At 41.1% G+C, this 17,423-nt stretch overlaps 1 protein-coding gene across 1 annotated transcript in view; it reads right to left on the reverse strand.

The window, feature by feature from the left end:
- LOC110979701 (ras-related C3 botulinum toxin substrate 1) overlaps window positions 1-17,423 on the reverse strand; it is a 29,324-nt gene that overhangs the window by 10,155 nt on the left and 1,746 nt on the right. The window contains exon 2 of the mRNA XM_022235733.2: window positions 1,233-1,304. Coding sequence (XP_022091425.1) covers window positions 1,233-1,304 — 72 coding nt within the window. The remainder of the gene's footprint in view (window positions 1-1,232; window positions 1,305-17,423) is intronic.

Genomic DNA, 17,423 nt, shown 5'->3' on the forward strand with positions numbered 1-17,423 from the left:
CAGCAACCTTGATTTCTCCTTTTGTCAAAGTGTGATTAATTACAGTGTGGGTTGAAAAGACTTCCTGAGAATGCTGATATTTATTCATCAAAATGAGACATAACAGACGACCATTTATGAGAGTGTGTGGCTAGTATAGACATGGGCTTTGTTCCTGTTTGTGGGGTGCACAAAGTGATTCAATGCTGCTTTCCAACACAAAGCAGCCAGCCACTTCCTTCACGCTGAATAACAAGTTGTTAAGAACTTTACCAAACTAAGTACTCCGACCCTGCACCCAACCTATCCCAGAGATGCATCAAAGCAGCCCCTAATCTGCACACAACCAATAGGCCTGTGCTGGGTACCTGCCCGTCAATATCAAAACCTGGTTCCATATTTTCGGGCTGGGTACACGTAAAGAAAATTCCAAGTATAAAATGTATGTGAACTTTAATAGTGAAGGGCAAAATTGCTGACAAATTATCATGCCACGGTCATAAATCTGGCTCAGAGATTGACTGATCTACTTTTGTGACATATCAAAGGTAACATTTTGTTAAATAAAAAGGTGGGAGAGATTCCCCTCTAAACTTCAGAAAATGTGCTGCTTTCTCCATGTATGTACGAATATGTGGGCAAATGTGGGCAAATGTGGGCAATTGGTCCGCTGGGATTGCAAGCAGTGCCATAAGATAAGTGTTCTTATGTTTTAAGGGTACTTGGGTCCCTGGTCCCCCACTTCTGCCGAAAGTGGTCACCATGAAAATTCATGCGAGTGCTCTGCGAATTCCCTGACAATGAACGCACTTCATCTTGTGCAAATTTTGCAAACAGATCTCTCTCACTGGACACCATCTTCATTGGAAGATTACGCGCCCGCATTGATCCAAATATCTTTGAAATACGGCGCAGCTGGTGCACGTCGCCAAAATTTGGAGTCAAAACTTGCAGAAGAAAGTGGCAATTTGTAGGAAGTGGCATCGTTTGAGTTGGACCTCTAACTCCTTTGCAATCTCAAAACCGCCCTTGATTTTGCTTTTCAGTGAGTTTGCTTTTCTTCTCCAACCTTTATAGATCATTTTTTTGGGCACAAAGTGATTTAAACGACAAGCACCTGATTTCCCAACGGCCTAGCGACAGCTTCGACAAGCTAGGATGTCACAAACTCGGCCACTGTTCCTTTTTGCAATCCACTTCAGTTTTTGAGCCGAGGGAATCAGCTTAAACGAGCAACGACAGTTGGTACTTACACTGTGGGGATGTACTCCCCGGGGAAAGCATTCGTTGTGTAGCTGATCAGTAGACATGTCTTACCGACGGCCCTGGGGAGATATCAAAAGAAGAGGAAAAAAGTGTTAGAAAAGTCCGACAATGAGTTTATGCATACGTGTATATACATGTAGATGTTGCCATGATGCATCTCTTGGGAATGCACATGCAACATGTCTGCGGTACATGTAAGCAGTAGCCAAGGGGACTGCAGACAGGCACATCAGTGTCCAAGAATTTTGAGGCTCTCACCGTAACCTCCCAAAGCACACACCCAAGTGTACCCAAATAATGAGAACCACATGGTTTTCAGGTGTGGGATCTGTCTGCAAGGTTCCTGCTCCTAAAGGGCAATTAAATTCCATGACCTTTCCATGACTTTTCCATGACCAATTAATCAAAATCCATGACCCAATAATGCAATTTCTTGGCCTGTTCGGACTTTTAAAGTTGGGAATAAAATCATGCATTTTATGCACTTATTTCTGATAACAGAAATCACATACAATGTTTGAAAAAATCCATGACTTTCCAATGACTTTAGTCTTTTTTACAAAATTCCATGACTTTTCCAGGCCTGGAAAACAAAATCAAATTTCCATGGCTTCCTCATGACTTTTCCAGGCCGCGGGAACCCTGTGTCAAAAGTAGTGGTTACAAGTACAACAACTGCCAGGTTTGACGTGATGTACACAACCTCTGAACAGGCTGAAGACGTTGCCCCACAACCATACCCAGGGCAAGTACATGTACATGTATCCCAGACTTCTCTGACCTTCTCATTACCGAAAATTTCAATAACTACTGCTAGGTTCTCTAAGTAAGCTTTTTTCAATGTTGATCTGGCCAATTACATGTGAACTTGTTCTTTGTATGTCTATAGATGACCCAGTAATACTTTATATGGGTGTAGTTTTTCAATGTGTTGCTGTGATGTACTGCACAATGTATTTTGTGTTACGTTATATTGCAATAGTAACATCCAGTTGTGAACACAGTACATTCCAACATTTCCTGATTTCTGAAGGGGCCAATTTCATAGAGCTGCTTAAGCACAAAATTTGCTTGAGCGCCAGAAAAAAATACTTGATAAATCAGGTGACCAGCCAAAACTCCATGTGATGTATATTGTTTTGGGATTGTATTTAGCTGTTTTTTGGTTAGCATAACAATCTGACAGAGTTTGAGCTGGCAATCTTTGTTTACTAAGTAAACCTTTTTTTCTGCTTAAGCAAATTTTGTGCTTAAGTAGCTCTATGAAATTGGCCCCAGGTCATTTACAAGGGCTGTTGTGTGTTCTTCAGGTAACAATGCCTATGGTGTCACATCCATGTATTTTGACCACAAGGCCATACTAAATGTATACCATGGATTTTAATGTGTTATGTTGCCGTAACCTATGACCCTCACAGCCTGTAGGTCCACCCAGTTCTACATCTCTACTTACATGTACCTGCTAACATTGAATTGTCAGAAATTGGTACCCCATTTGACAAGCCCATAGAAAAACAAGCAGCTGCACCAGAGGAGCTATAAATTAATATACGGGGGCATACAGTGTACATTGTACACGTATGTGTGTATCAATTGCCATTTTGACATGGCAAATTTACTGCAATAGCTTCCTCTGTTTTCTGCAATAGCGCCCTCTCTTGCCGGGACTTTTTAAAAATTTTTTACAGAAATCTGAACATTGCAAATGTTTGCCGTCTGAAAACTTACAGACCGGGACAATTCCGATTAAATCAGAATAGTTGGCAGGTATGACTTTATCCCGAATGACCCTTCAAGACTTGCTTGTACCCTGCGTGCATGTAAGCGTATCGACCCTTGTTTGGGGGTAATTGCTCACTCAAAAAATGTAAAATGTGTAAATATACATGTATGTACAGGACTACAGGTATTTGTACATAATCAACCAGTACGAATGTGGAGCAAAAATGGTACGGACGGTCGGTCGGTTGGTTTGCCAGAAATGCGTCATATTATTATTAGGGAGCAAATGGCTCAGGTTCCCTTGAGTTGATTTGACTAGAACTTCCTGTCCTGTCCAGCGAGTATACTGGTGCAATGACATTCACATGAGTACATGTACAGTATGCATATTTATGATGCAGATAATCCCTGGCAGAATTATTTCCACACAGGGACTGAAATCCAGAACTCTGTTTTCCCTGCACAAAGTCTGTAATCAACTGAAACATGGGCTTATTTCCAGGCATTTTTCTGCGGGTGACAGAAATTCTGGGAACGAGGAGAAATCGAAAGGGAAGGGCCCCTCTAATTTACATTACCTCTTTAATTATAATTAATTATAATTATCTTTCTTTTTAACCAGGCACCATGGAATTATCAATACAGAGCACATGTATTTTACAAGTACCGGGGTAATTTCTCTCAAGAAGTTTTAAATAATTACATAACATATACATATTTATGCATAAATAAGTAAACTGTACAGCATACCCACATGTTCTATACATGTACATGTCATTGCTCATATTAGCAACGTTCACCTTTTAAAGATATTAAAATGCTTGGTCTGGTCAGGGCTATGAGACGTGGGCATCCAACCCTCACAAGACGGCAGAAGTCAACAGGGTGTGAAAAACTGATGTTGCTCCAAGATGTTGGGGTTACTCTCAAGGAGAGTCAACCGATATAATGTATGCTAGGAGGGCAGGCATCAATGAGGCGGAGATAAATATATCATTGGCAGATGCTGATCTTTCATCAAAGTACTGGTAAACTGAAGATCTACGCATGCACACTTTTTGCAGTGGTACCCGGTAGGATTGTGCATTGGAACCATGTGCCGGTACCCGACTATCCATCTGCTGTCAGGAACCATTTCTGAATGCTGGGACAGATAACCGTGACCTACATCTACACAAATTACTTGGTATATAAATTTCAGATATCCAGGTACAAGTACATAGGACAAAGGTTCTAGAAGATTTTGTGCGATATTTCTTTATAAATTTTATCATAACAGAGGCTACACGACTAATTTCAAAGGCTAATGCCAAATTGATGCCTAAGAGGTTGATGAGCATTTCAGTTGAAGTCAGAATTCCTGGCTGATATTTGAATGCATTATAACATTCGCTTCTGAATAAACCCCCCCCCCACTTTCTTGGAATCTTGGGGCTAGGTTTCTTCCATCAGTACCTCGTTATCCTGCTTTGAATGTACTTCAATAAAGGAACTATCATCCAGCACCAGAATCAACCCATCAATGCACACAAACTTTTGTCAAGAAATCCCAACTTTTGCCTGACCAATTTTTTTTCTTCTTTTTTCAATTCCCTTTTTTTGGCAATACGGCCGTTTTACAATAGTGCGGCACCAAGAGTTTGCGACACGTTAGCCAATCATAACACGCAAAATTTGTCGACCCTTTCCAAACATGCATTGGGTCGACTAATTTTGTGCATTGTGATTGGCCAACATGTTGCAAACTCTTGGTGGCGCACTCTTGTGAAACGGCCGTATTGCCAAAAAAGGGAATTAACAAAAGAAGAAAAAAATTACAGAATAGCTTAAAAATACCTGACTATAGAAATGGAGTTATTTACGTATGTACATGTACCTTCAAAGAGCAAAGCATTTCAGTTCAGCACTAACTGAGCATTTTTCAAGAAAAACTGAACTGTAATGAAGCACCTTGGCTGTTTTCCAATACTCAACTTTGTCTTCGTCTCAGGCTTCGTTCCCAAAACCAATCCCTGATTGTGGGCCTGGAGCGTTTAAATTACACTGGATTACTGTAAGTTTGGGCTCTCTTGCATCTTATTTGATGTTCTCTGGCTTTATTAGACTGATTACTGCGCTTACAGCTTCAAAGGCAGCCAGTAAACAACAGTTGAAGCCTGAGACGGAGCCCAAGTTGAGTATTGGAAAACGGCCCTTGTCTAACTTCAGGCTAATAGCAAGCATGGTTCCATGGATATTAAATTGTACGTAAGGAGGAGAATATTTACATGTGCGCCCCTAGTCTTCGTGCAAGACATTCTTGGTGCTATTGTCGCACTGCATGACTGCCTGGCACTCGTGCCATCATCACATCAGTCTTCCAAACACACCCCAAATAATAGGGCGTTCCATACATGTTCGCATGTTCACAGACATACATGTACACGGATGAACCGCCCGGCACCTGGTCAGCCAAGAACAGTTAAGCGCCCTCTATTGAGTAATCACTGAGGAGAGCAATGTACCAATATCACCAGATACACTGTAAAGCACTTCTGCGCTGAGGATGTCTTGTACGTGTACCAAGACTAGTGTGCCTCAAGTTCTAACCTTAATACATATGTATCGCACATGTTCCACGCATGTTCGAAAGTTATGTACACTGTACATGTACATGTATGAAAGATGCCAACATGTCTACGATGAGCAGAAACATACAAACATATACCCATGTACCGTACATCATGAGGAAGCCTGTACATGTACGTATCATCTGCAAATAAGGTTATATACAATGTAAACTATACTGGTACATGGGCATGGCTAAATAAACATGTTCACTAAATGTGGGATGTCCATGCCCAGCCTGTAAACTTACACCACTGTATACGGTTACATACATCTACATGTACATGTATTTTGTGGCTTGAGTTATCTGGATATTTGAGTCTAGTCAGGCTTGCTCAGGCTGTTTGTTTTCCACAATTATGCAGAGATCTTCTTAGTCTGTTCCGCTGGCCAAATTACAATAATTGATTGCATTTTTCCACTGTAAGCGTCCTATTCCTCACACATGAGCACTGGACAGCTGGTGTGGTTTTGACTGATATTTTTATTTGAAATTCGCGTCGGCCCTGTTATGATTTGTAGTCAAAAATGGCCCAAACTTGTCTGTTTTGCAACTTTTTCAAAGTTCCTTTTTCTACAAAACATTTTTTAATGCTCAATTCAGTGGGGCATTTAGAAAAAAAGGTTGTTGGGGGAAAAGACGTTTTTACAACTGGTACATGAAGTACGTGTACATCAAAGTTGCCTCTGTGAATGACACTCAGGCCGTGTCCGAAACAGCTAGGTCTATTGTCTACGCATCTCCACACATTTCCAATGGAGGGAAGACCTAGACCTAGCTCTAGACAACAGATTCGGATGCAGCCTCAGAAGTAACTTGAAGAATAACTGAAATTATTCAGTCTTGCTACCGTACAATGCGAGAGTACATGCACGCCAAAAACAACGCACATTTTTCAGTAATTCCTACATGTAGCTTTAGATTTACAGTGTAATTCAGTCTTTCAATAACATTAACCCTAACCCCCTAGGCTCCTGCAGTAGAAAGCATACTGAACCTCACAAAATCTAACAGGTTCATGTACTTGTCTATGTACTTGTACATGCAGGTTACTGTACCAAACCTGATAAACTCCAACAGAATGAGCCCGTTTGAGTGATATGGTATGGATGGGTCTATGCAGTATAGGATGACTTGCACTGAACAGTACAAAACCTGACAAAATCGAGCATAGTCCAACAACTAGTACAGCAAGCTGGACACTGCACACAGTGACCCATGTGTGTCCTGACTCACACAGAATCCAACACCATCTCCCTGGGCCTTTCATCCCAAGTCTCACAGAATTCAACAACAAGTTCCTCAGGTACGGTACCAAACCTGCCCAAACCTCACAAAACCTGCTGTTGGAGTATGGCAGGTTTTGGGCAGTAAGGGTTAAGCCCCATGTACAATGTTCAGTACCCGCAGGTCTGGATCTTTCTCAACACTTCAAAATCTTCCAAAATCTCCTGGACGATTTGCAAGGATCAAGGAAGATTACATTTAATCACTGCTGCATACATGTGGGTTAATAAAGTCATTGGCAAAAGTTTAAGACCGCCTGGAATTTTATTGGTGTTTCTGTCACTGGGCCTGCATTACGTTGTCTCATTGAATGATTATTTGACATGTTTTAACAGTGGTGCATAACATCAGTGTAGGGATATGTACTCATGCAGGTCTTGTATGAGATTTTCTTCGTAAGGCAGCATGGGTTAAAAAAAAGCCTAAATAATCAGAAATAAAGGAGGACTTACTAAATATTAGACTGTTAACATTTCAAATCATGGAAATAGTAGTAAAAAATGTTTAACCAAGGTACAAAGGTTACACATTGAAAATAGACATGAGATGCCATGAGTGATTGGTTTAAGTTTGGTGTTTATTCAGGTTAATGCATTTTGTATGGGTGGTCCAATACTTTTCAAATGACTGTCCAAATACACGTACATAGTGTACATGTACATGTATGTATGTGTGTACTAACAGCCTTTATTTTGTCATTCGGCTGAGTGGGTTTCATTTCATTGTTGTGACTTGGTCTGATGCTTGATTGCATATAAAGCTTTAGGAAGCATAAATGGTAGGAATTGATGTTTTTGCCTTGGGCACGTGTACGTATACCATTTGGAAGCCTTCACATACAAAGTACCAGGCCAGACAACAGCTGTACAACGAGCACAATTTGTGATGTACACACTACGTACGCACCCATACATGTACAAATGTACATGTATCTTGCGTTAGGAAAGTCGAAACCGTGTTGTGTTGTCCTGGTTACATTTCTGGTCCCCATTAACATCTGCCACATTTCAACACGTGTGGTCCCCAAGTACATATACATGTATGTGTGGATAGGCCTTATCGACAAGTTCTTCTGTTAGACAAAATTAGGACCGAGTTGTGGGGACGTGTCTCTGTCCCGATAATAATTTTGGTCCCCACAGAACAGGAGAAATGTGGTAAGTTTGTCCCAAAGATTACGGAACAATTATGTACATGCATACAGCGTACATACAGGTACATGTACAGACCTGCCAACATGCCGTACTCCTTCCTTAAGTCAGGCATACCACAAAATGGATTCAAATTCTGAATGAACTGAAGGCTTATTTAAATACCTTTTAATCTATTGTGTGGAGATGCCTGACCTCGGGAAGGAGTACTGCAAGGTTGGCAGGTCTGCACATGAAAACGTGCCACAAGTTAAGAGACAAAATGTACTTCACTGTAAAAATGTCATGTACACATACATGTATCATGCATAAAATAACATTTGTTGCACTGATTTGTGCAAAAAAGGGCTGCATTTTTCTAAATTTTGTGATCGTAAACTTCCCTTGGCCAATTTACTGTTGTTTTTATAGCAATGAGACAGTAAGCATGGTAAGCAATCCTTTATTAGAAATGTTTCAAATTTGGGGGTTCAAGAAGTACATGTAAACTAGAAAGTCTTTTCGCCGATTTACACACATACAGCAACAGCGCCCTCACTCCAGAAAAGCTTGGACAATTCTCAGTGCTTACTAAAATGGGCACTCACAGTTAAACTTCCAAAGATTTGAATATGTGTAGTTTTCATACACTGAAGAATATAAAGATGCATAGATAGTGAGTCAACGAAAAAGTCATTGCATGTTTCCTTTAATTTAACATATACATGTACGCGGTGCATGTGTCGCCCTTACATGTACATACACTGTACGTGTACTTGTACTTACACTGTATGTACATGTACATGTAGATGTACATATACATTACATGTAAATGTATGTATGTAGATGTACATGTACATAAATACATGTACATGTAGATGTACATGTATGTATGTACATGTACATGTATGTAAATACATGTACATGTAGATGTGTGTATGTAGATGTACATGTATGTATGTAGATACATGTACATGTAGATGTGTGTATGTAGATACATGTACATGTAGATGTGTGTATGTAGATGTACGTGTATGTATGTAGATACATGTACATGTAGATGTGTGTATGTAGATACATGTACATGTAGATGTGTGTATGTAGATACATGTACATGTACATGTCTGATTCTGTGTGAGTGCTATGATCCACAATACACAACTGCACTGTTTGCATTTGCACCAGGAAGTTAACTTGTCCAGGAAGTAAATGCATGAACAATAATAGGATGTCCTCTCTCAGCAACAATTATCCCCCATAATGTGTGTGGCTTAAATAAGGGAATGGGGACTTTTCTGGGTTCTTCCACTGATTCCTACATGTATGTGTTTGAATTCTCCTGTCAAAAATAAAGACGGAAATTTATTTTCAAAACCAGCATGAGGTCATTTTATAGTGCGACCACGGAAGAACACATGTTTACATACACTGTACATACATGTACATGTGCCTCATTGGTAGTATATAAAGTACAGGAGGATAACTCCAGAAATTAGGGGTCCAAAAGTGTAACACTTTCGAGTCCCTGTTACATCTGACCTTGGTTATTTGACATGGATATATCACCGGAATTGATTTCAAACTATTACTATTTGTTTGGCAGGTACATGTACTTTGCATAAATTCATCACTCTTGGAAATTAGAAAATGTGTTCAACAAAATCATATGTTGGATGTGACAGGGACACACAAAAAATGGACCCCTAATTTCTGGAATTACCCACGTACATTCATATGTAACCGTACATGTATACATGTAAGTACGTGTACATGTACATGAACATGAACACATTATGCCCCGTCCAACTTTGGTTGCATCTTGTCCTGTTTACTGCATTGGACACATTGAGCAGGCTTCATAGAGAATATGTGATATACATGTATATCTCAGGGCGTAGGTGTTTCCAAAAAATGACCAGTTGTGTTTCGATGCTGCGTTGCATATCAGTGAAGCAAATTCAAGCAATACGTTCACGTGAAGGTGGTATACATGTAGCTTCCAGAACCTTTTTTTTAGGGCGAGGCTAAAATTTGGGGATTTTTTTGCAACTCATTCAAGTCCCCTTTCATATGGCCTCTTGGGTGGAGGGGGATAAGACTACATTCTGGGGACCTGTACACGCTTTGCGAAAAAGAAAAATGAAACAGGGCCTAAAAAACCCCTTCCATTCATTTTAAAAAACATTTTCTTTTTAATCAATTTTGGGAGGCACTAGGGTCCTGTGGTCGCCCCTCCGATCTGCCCTGAATTGCTTCTGATGCATCAGTACAAACCCTGGTGCTATCATGCAGCTGCTGCATGTACATGTACATGCTTACAAGCTGATGCAATACCCTGGGCCCTGTTTACATGTACATGTACATGCATTATACAAATACAGCATGGTTTGAGGGAAAGCAGTGGGAATTACTGGTCCTAAGGTGTAGGTCAGCTTGACTACCTCCTGACCAAAATAAACCATGCTGTATTTGTTTTACGACACTTTATAAATATTCAAACAGAAATCACAAACACCATTGTTGTTTCTTTGCTGCTAAATTTCCATGTTATGACAGTGGAGCGGAGATGTGCATAGAAACAAGGCTTCAATAGTCTGGTGCTGACATACGTTTTGGATCTTCACTGTAATAATTAGGATACAACTCCAGACTGGTTCCATAAAGATTACATGACACAGACTACATATTTACGCAGCGGGTTCCAGAGGGATTTTTTGATGCTACCAAAAAAAATACCGCATGGCAGCAAGGTGGATACTCACTGCTATGATGTCACCTGGTTGCGTATCTTTTCTACTTCCCAGTTGCGAGGTGGAATCGGCCAATGATGCGCTCCAATTTGCTCGTGAATATTTATGAGGTGTAGTAAAATAGTAATACGGTATCATCCTACTCCACACATGAATGAAAGTCCATGATATCAAATACACAGTTTGAAACCTTTTATCCTTTTCTTAAGGAACCATGGACTGTAAATTTTTGCCTTGAAACTTGACAAAACTTTCAATGGGGTTTCCCAAAACATCTAGGGCTGAGCCAATTCAAATAATTCACTATTTGAATATTCGACCTTCAATTCAATTTAATTTCTGAATATTCAGCCGTATCAACTGGCAGATTGTTAAAGAACAAACCGTGTACAAAATCAGTGGCAAAATTGCACACAACTGTACAGTATAGTCAACATAAAAGCCTCTCATATGTAGGAGTATCTCTGGCCATGATTTAGCAAGATTGAGGAGATGAATACTTCTTGCCCTGCTAAAAATTTCTACTCCTTTTAAACTGCTTTAAAATGAATAATTTACTCGTTGTGAGATTTCTGTCGCTTTTCATTTGAAGCCTCCATAGTGCAGGTTTCTCATTTAAAACCAAAGAACATTTACCCTTCCTTTTCATGAATTTTGCATTCGAATATTCAAATTTGCAAAATAATATTTGAATATTCGATAATTAATCGAATATTCAGCACAGCCCTTAAAACATCCTCTAAGTTTCCTCCCATTTTAGAATCCTACCCCTCCCCTAAACACTGCTGGCAATTCATGAGTGAGACTTCATGCACACACAAATACATACATGTCCATGACACATACATTTATGGCTGCATACTGTACATAGCAATTTACACGTACACACACAGTGTAAGGAAATTCTATCCTTTGTCCTTTCACATTGTAATGTTCATTTAGTAAAACCCGGCTTTTCTGAACAATACTCTCATGAATGCATTCCACAGGTCAGTGGGTTTTCAACCTGTGCGTGGACCCCAACAATATTCCAGGTTAACTATGGAGGAACAAAAAAAAAAAAACCCTACAAAATCTGGTTCAGAGGCAAAGAACACGAACATGTACTTACATTGTACAGTACATGTACATGTACTTACAGTACATACATGTACATGCATGGGTAGTTGTACGCGGTCTCCTTTAGTGCTACATCATGTATGTACACTGTAGTTGAGGCGACACAAACTCACCTTTTTAACTACTCTGTGGGGACTGAAAACACTATGAGGCCAAAGTTTGGTCCTCAGTACTTGGTCCAGAATTTCCTCAACAAAAGAAACTGTCCCGGGAAGGCCTACAGGTATCGACCATTTCTTTCCCCTTGGAGTTGCAGTATTTCACAATAGGCTTGCTTTAAAAAGGTACATGTACATGTATGTAGCTTCAAACCTTATTCCACTAGTATTGCCACTGGATTCTCAAATATGTACATTGTACGATGACAACATCTTGTACCCAGCTGCGGTAAAATGTGAAATTGAATGTACATGTACATTATGGTACAGTATATGTACCGGTACGTACTGTCCAACACTGTGTATCGCTATTTCTCCAACTGTCTTACAAGTTCCAGTTTGGTCTGAAAAGCACAATGCATAAAATAAGGGACCTTGCATTTGTTCTTCTGCTTTTAAAAGCTGCAACCTGAGCTGGGCTGTCCAGACTAGCGTGGACTCCCGTACGATGCACATGGGACTAACATTTGAGAGATGGAATGCAATTGGAAAGTGTGTTGGGGGCAAACAAGAAATAGTACGGCTGTAAATTTGCAGCTCTTCCTGGCGGCAGTTTCCTGAGCTGGAACTGAACACCCAGCAGGGTACCACTACATGTAGCTACATGTAGGCTGGGTTGCTACCATCCCGGAAATTGCACCTCCATGACACTTCCTCCGTGTCACCAAGGGAAGAGGGGTCATTTGTTTGGGGGGGGGGGAGGCAGGTCTCGGTGACAAATAAAACCAGACTTGTCCAAAATTCCGAGGAAGGAACTTGGCTGTGGTCAACAAGTACAGTACATGTATGTTAGACTGGTGACCTGACCTCACGACATGGCGATACCATGCACGTGTGCACAAATGAAGACAGACAACGATATGATGCTGATACCATATTGATTGGATGGTTCTCAAGTCAATGTTGTGAAGCAAACTTGGTGAAACTGCTCAATTTTCTCAAACTGTGAACACACTTTTTTCAGCTGGATTTTTGAGGATGGTCTCCTTGACTGTTCCTCTTCCATTTGTTGCAGTTTAGTCCTACCCAAAAATGCTTCTAAACTGTTTTCCAGAGAGGGAGGGGGTAATCTTTAATGGACCTTGCTTAGTCCACACAAGGTTTCCACAGCCTGCATTATCTGGTCTTCTTTTGTTTGTGGGCCGACTAGATACACATAGAATACGCACATACAGTTGACACACTCATGCGGCTTATTTTCACACGACATACTCATAGGGGCTTATTTCTATTGCAGAGATAGTGTGAATGTTTACAGTATGTTTGAAAAAAAGAAGAAATCATCATTTAGCGAAGGACTCTTCCAGTAAGTTATTCCTTCAACCAGTGCATTTTAACAGAGAACTTTACTGACTGCATGATCACATATGCATCAAGATTTTGAACAATAATGAAAGGAAAACACAAGCCTTGGTGATGTCAATTTTTATATTTTTTGGGGGGCAGAGAGGTCAACAACTGGGACGTCCTAGTCAAATGAATTTGTTCCATGCACAAGTAGCGGCACTTAGTACCCTCTCAACAGTAACCAACAGAGAGACTACATGTATACATGTACAGTACAGATTGGCCATGCTGAACCGTGTACATGTACATGAATGTATGACAGATCTGCAAAATTTGCTGCACTAGACGCAGGTAAACAAGTATGTACAGTATGCGAATGCGCATTGATGTCTTGCTCCGGAGGGAGGTCGCTGCCTGGCAAAAAGTTCTCTTTGAACTTGTTCGCCCATAAAGCCCATACAGGGACCGACACATTAACACCAGCACTGCAGTGAGGCACTTGGGCATGCCAGCAACATTTATGCACGTGTACAGTCAGGTATGCACAACAGGAAGCGCATTGTACACCATTCAAGACACCGGTAACCCACACAACATGGGCAAGCGAGGCAGCCTGTTAGCGTAATTCTACATACAAACTCTCGCAGTCACGCACCTACATGTAACACACCGGTACTTGGCATGGCACAATGACAGGATGTTTCCATCCTGAATTCCCTAAGCCTTGCTAAAACACTGCTTGATGAGGAGTTAACGTGCGTAACAGGAACCCATGTGACTTGTTATTAGTTCTGGATCCACCAATGAAGAAGACCAACCGTGGCATACGGTACTTGTAACACCTCCTCTATCTTAACGCACATACATGTAGAGAGAGGGCGCTATTTTCCTGGCAACCACGGTCCATTTGGTGAGAGCTTCGCTGTTTCACAAACGACCATGAAATGCACACATTAAAGTCGGGTCGCCACCAACAAAACAAACACTCCCCACCCCCTCCCCTCTTCGGTTGAAGAGCCATGTTGATGCTCAAACACTGACGGTTGTTCCCTAACCTCAATTGCACCAGTATATCGGAAAGGTTTCCCTACATCCCTACATGTATGTAGTTGCATACAAGCACATACATGTACATGTATCCAGTACACACGGAACTAGGGGTACTTAATACCTCGTTAGCTTCTGGAGAGAGAATGGAGTCCTGCCTGACCATACAACACCTACTCAAAACATGTGTGAACAACAGCGGTCCAGAAATGACATTTCTGCAACATCATAACCTCCTTTGAATACTGCACTCTAAAAGTGTGGGGCCTGCTAGGTATTTATCTTGAATGGTCCATAAAAACCAAGGTCATGTATACATAAAGGTACAGTGTACCTGTATGTGGGTCATTCTATAAATTAGGGGTCCAATTTTTTTTCGTGTCCCTGTCACACCTGATATATATGATGTTGTAAGTTCATAACATACAGTACTGTATGTAGGTCCAAGACTGCATTTACATGTACAAAACTGTCAACATCCTTCTGTGATTGCCCTCTGTTGCCAGCCCGCAATCAACAAGTTGTCGTTCCGACTCCAAACATTAATTTTTGTTGTATACATATGCCCACCGACTGGTGGAAAATCTGGCAAGCGGACATCACGGGGACTGATATACGGGTACATGTAGTCTCGTACCACGGCCAAGCATCACAACACCGATTTTATTATCACGCTGCCACGCGGGTGACATGCTCGTGACAAGATTACTGATGCACATACATGTACCGTACATGTATCATAGCCCACGACAGTGCTGGCATGCCTGGTGTAGTGCATAAAGCAAATGGTATACACAAATGTGTACTCTCACACAGAACCATCTGATACAATTTCCCTGAAGGAAGTAACCCCCAGAAAGTGCTTAAGCAAGTAACCAGTGTATCAGCAATGTTCAATGGAATTAGCTCAACTGCGGTAGGAATTTATCTCAACCCTGCAGTCTGCTTCGACCCATTCATATTCCAACTTGGGGGTTCAACAGGAAGTCAATGATGATAGTTGATGCATGGTCTGCGCAGCACATGTACTGTACTACGTACAGTGTGTAAATTAACAATTGTCGATTGCTGTAATGTGGAATAGGACGTTTTGAACACCCGACGATGCTATGTGTGCCAGACCCCCATAGTGTTTAAAACGTCATATCCCACATCACAGCTGTCAACAATTGTTTCATCATAACTCTGTCTTGATTACGAGGAGGCTGTGGAATGCATCCAAAGAAACAAGCTCTGAATTCCAGAAGTTCAGAATACGATGGGCCTATTGTTAAAACTGACTTTTAATGACTAAATGAGGGACAACGGTCGCTTTCCAAATTCCCGAAGCTCTCCTGTCTTGTGCGCGTGCACTTGCTGTCGGCAGAATGGGATGTCTCACGGTGTGTGATACGTGGATATATCGCCCTGTCGCTTGATCGGTCTGGGCCAATGAACAGACAATATCAAAGACAGAGGTCTGACAATAAACTGCTGGGGTTACCAGCCGGTTTCTCGTCTTAGAGGTTTTGCCAAATCTTGAATAGTTAGGTACAAGAGGCAAATATGAACACTGATAATGGACACATTTCTCAGTAAGTAATGTAAGTAAAAAAAAAAAGGCCAAAGCCAAGTCTATTCTTCGACCAATGCTACGCCAAACCAAACAGAATTGCCAACTAAACCCACTCTCCATCCGGCTGTAACAACCGCCGATGGCTGGTCAGCCATTTTGTTGGCAATCAGGGTTTGCCAGTTGAATTGGCAAAGGTTAACATGATTCAACTTGACCAACTGTCTTTCATCCGTGTTTGTGGCAGTCGCAATAAAGCAAATGCATTTCCATATGAGATGGTGGGCACTGCCAGTTACTGTGCATGCAGTACACAAACCGGTGCTTGATACATGATTTTTATTAATAACTTCCATAGATCTGTGTTGTACGTGTACCAGCATATATTTCTTTTGTTTTGTGTGTAATTATTCATTTTTAACACGTATTAACTTATTTTGATTGAGGAGGCATTAGTTTTAGTTGACATGGACTGGTCTCGCCATACATGTACTGGTGTCTTCCTCTATCCACGGTCTCCCTGACTGCTTTAATCACACAAAAGAAAATCAAAGGGCTGTATAAACCATGTATATACCAGCAAACTTGAAACCTTCATTTTTGATTCACGGTTGCACTCCCTCAAGTTTGCCTGAAAATACATTTGTAAATTTGCCGTTACCCTTTGGCTCATGGAACACAGAAAATGTACATGATATGCGAGGGGCACAGTTGCGGCACAACGTGCATACATGTATGAATGTACACTACCGTACATTTGTCCGTGTTTCCGGAAGCCAGCACAGCCATGTTTCGCAGCACTTGCATTAGGGGAAACGGTTTACAAATTCCCAATGGTTGTCAAGGAAGACGATTCGTAAGCGGTTTGAATTCATCCTTTTTTTTCCTATCACGTCAAATGGCCCCATCTTTCAAAAATGTCTGCAAGTTTTACTCAAATGCAAATGGTGGCAAGGTGGCCATGCTTTAGTCCACCGTACACTTGAAAAATTGCCACTCCATTGCAACCTCTTGGTGGCAGACTACTGTTCCGGCATATGTTGTAAATTGTTCCCATTAGCAATACTGGGTTTTTCCAGTGGAGATTACATGCATCCTAAGAGTCAGTCAAAGTTACCCAGAAAGATTGCATGTTCCTGACTGGTACCCGGTACCTGTAGTGCGTACTGGAATGAATTCGTGGAAGGAATTGGAAGTCCATGAGCGTTACAAGACAAAAGCATCAGGAATAGTGAGTTATTTATCCTTGGGATGCGGAGAAGCTAATGATCCTGAAAGCTCACATCAATACACAAAGGTCAATCATTCACATTCTTTGAATGCTATTTTTCTGCATGTTTATTTCCTCACCAGTCTGTTGAAGCCGGGTTGTGCTGTGTTTTCAATTTGGACTGACTACCTCTACCAACGCACCTATGTTGCTATGGACAGTTTCGTACATGTACTTGGTACATGTAGGGCCTATAGCGCAGTACATGTATATATGTACTTACTGTACAGATATAAAATCAAGCTTTG

The sequence above is a fragment of the Acanthaster planci genome, linkage group LG07, assembly GCF_054643075.1.
Source record: "Acanthaster planci isolate LZ-2023a linkage group LG07, COTS_SCS, whole genome shotgun sequence".
Lineage (NCBI taxonomy): Eukaryota > Metazoa > Echinodermata > Asteroidea > Valvatida > Acanthasteridae > Acanthaster > Acanthaster planci.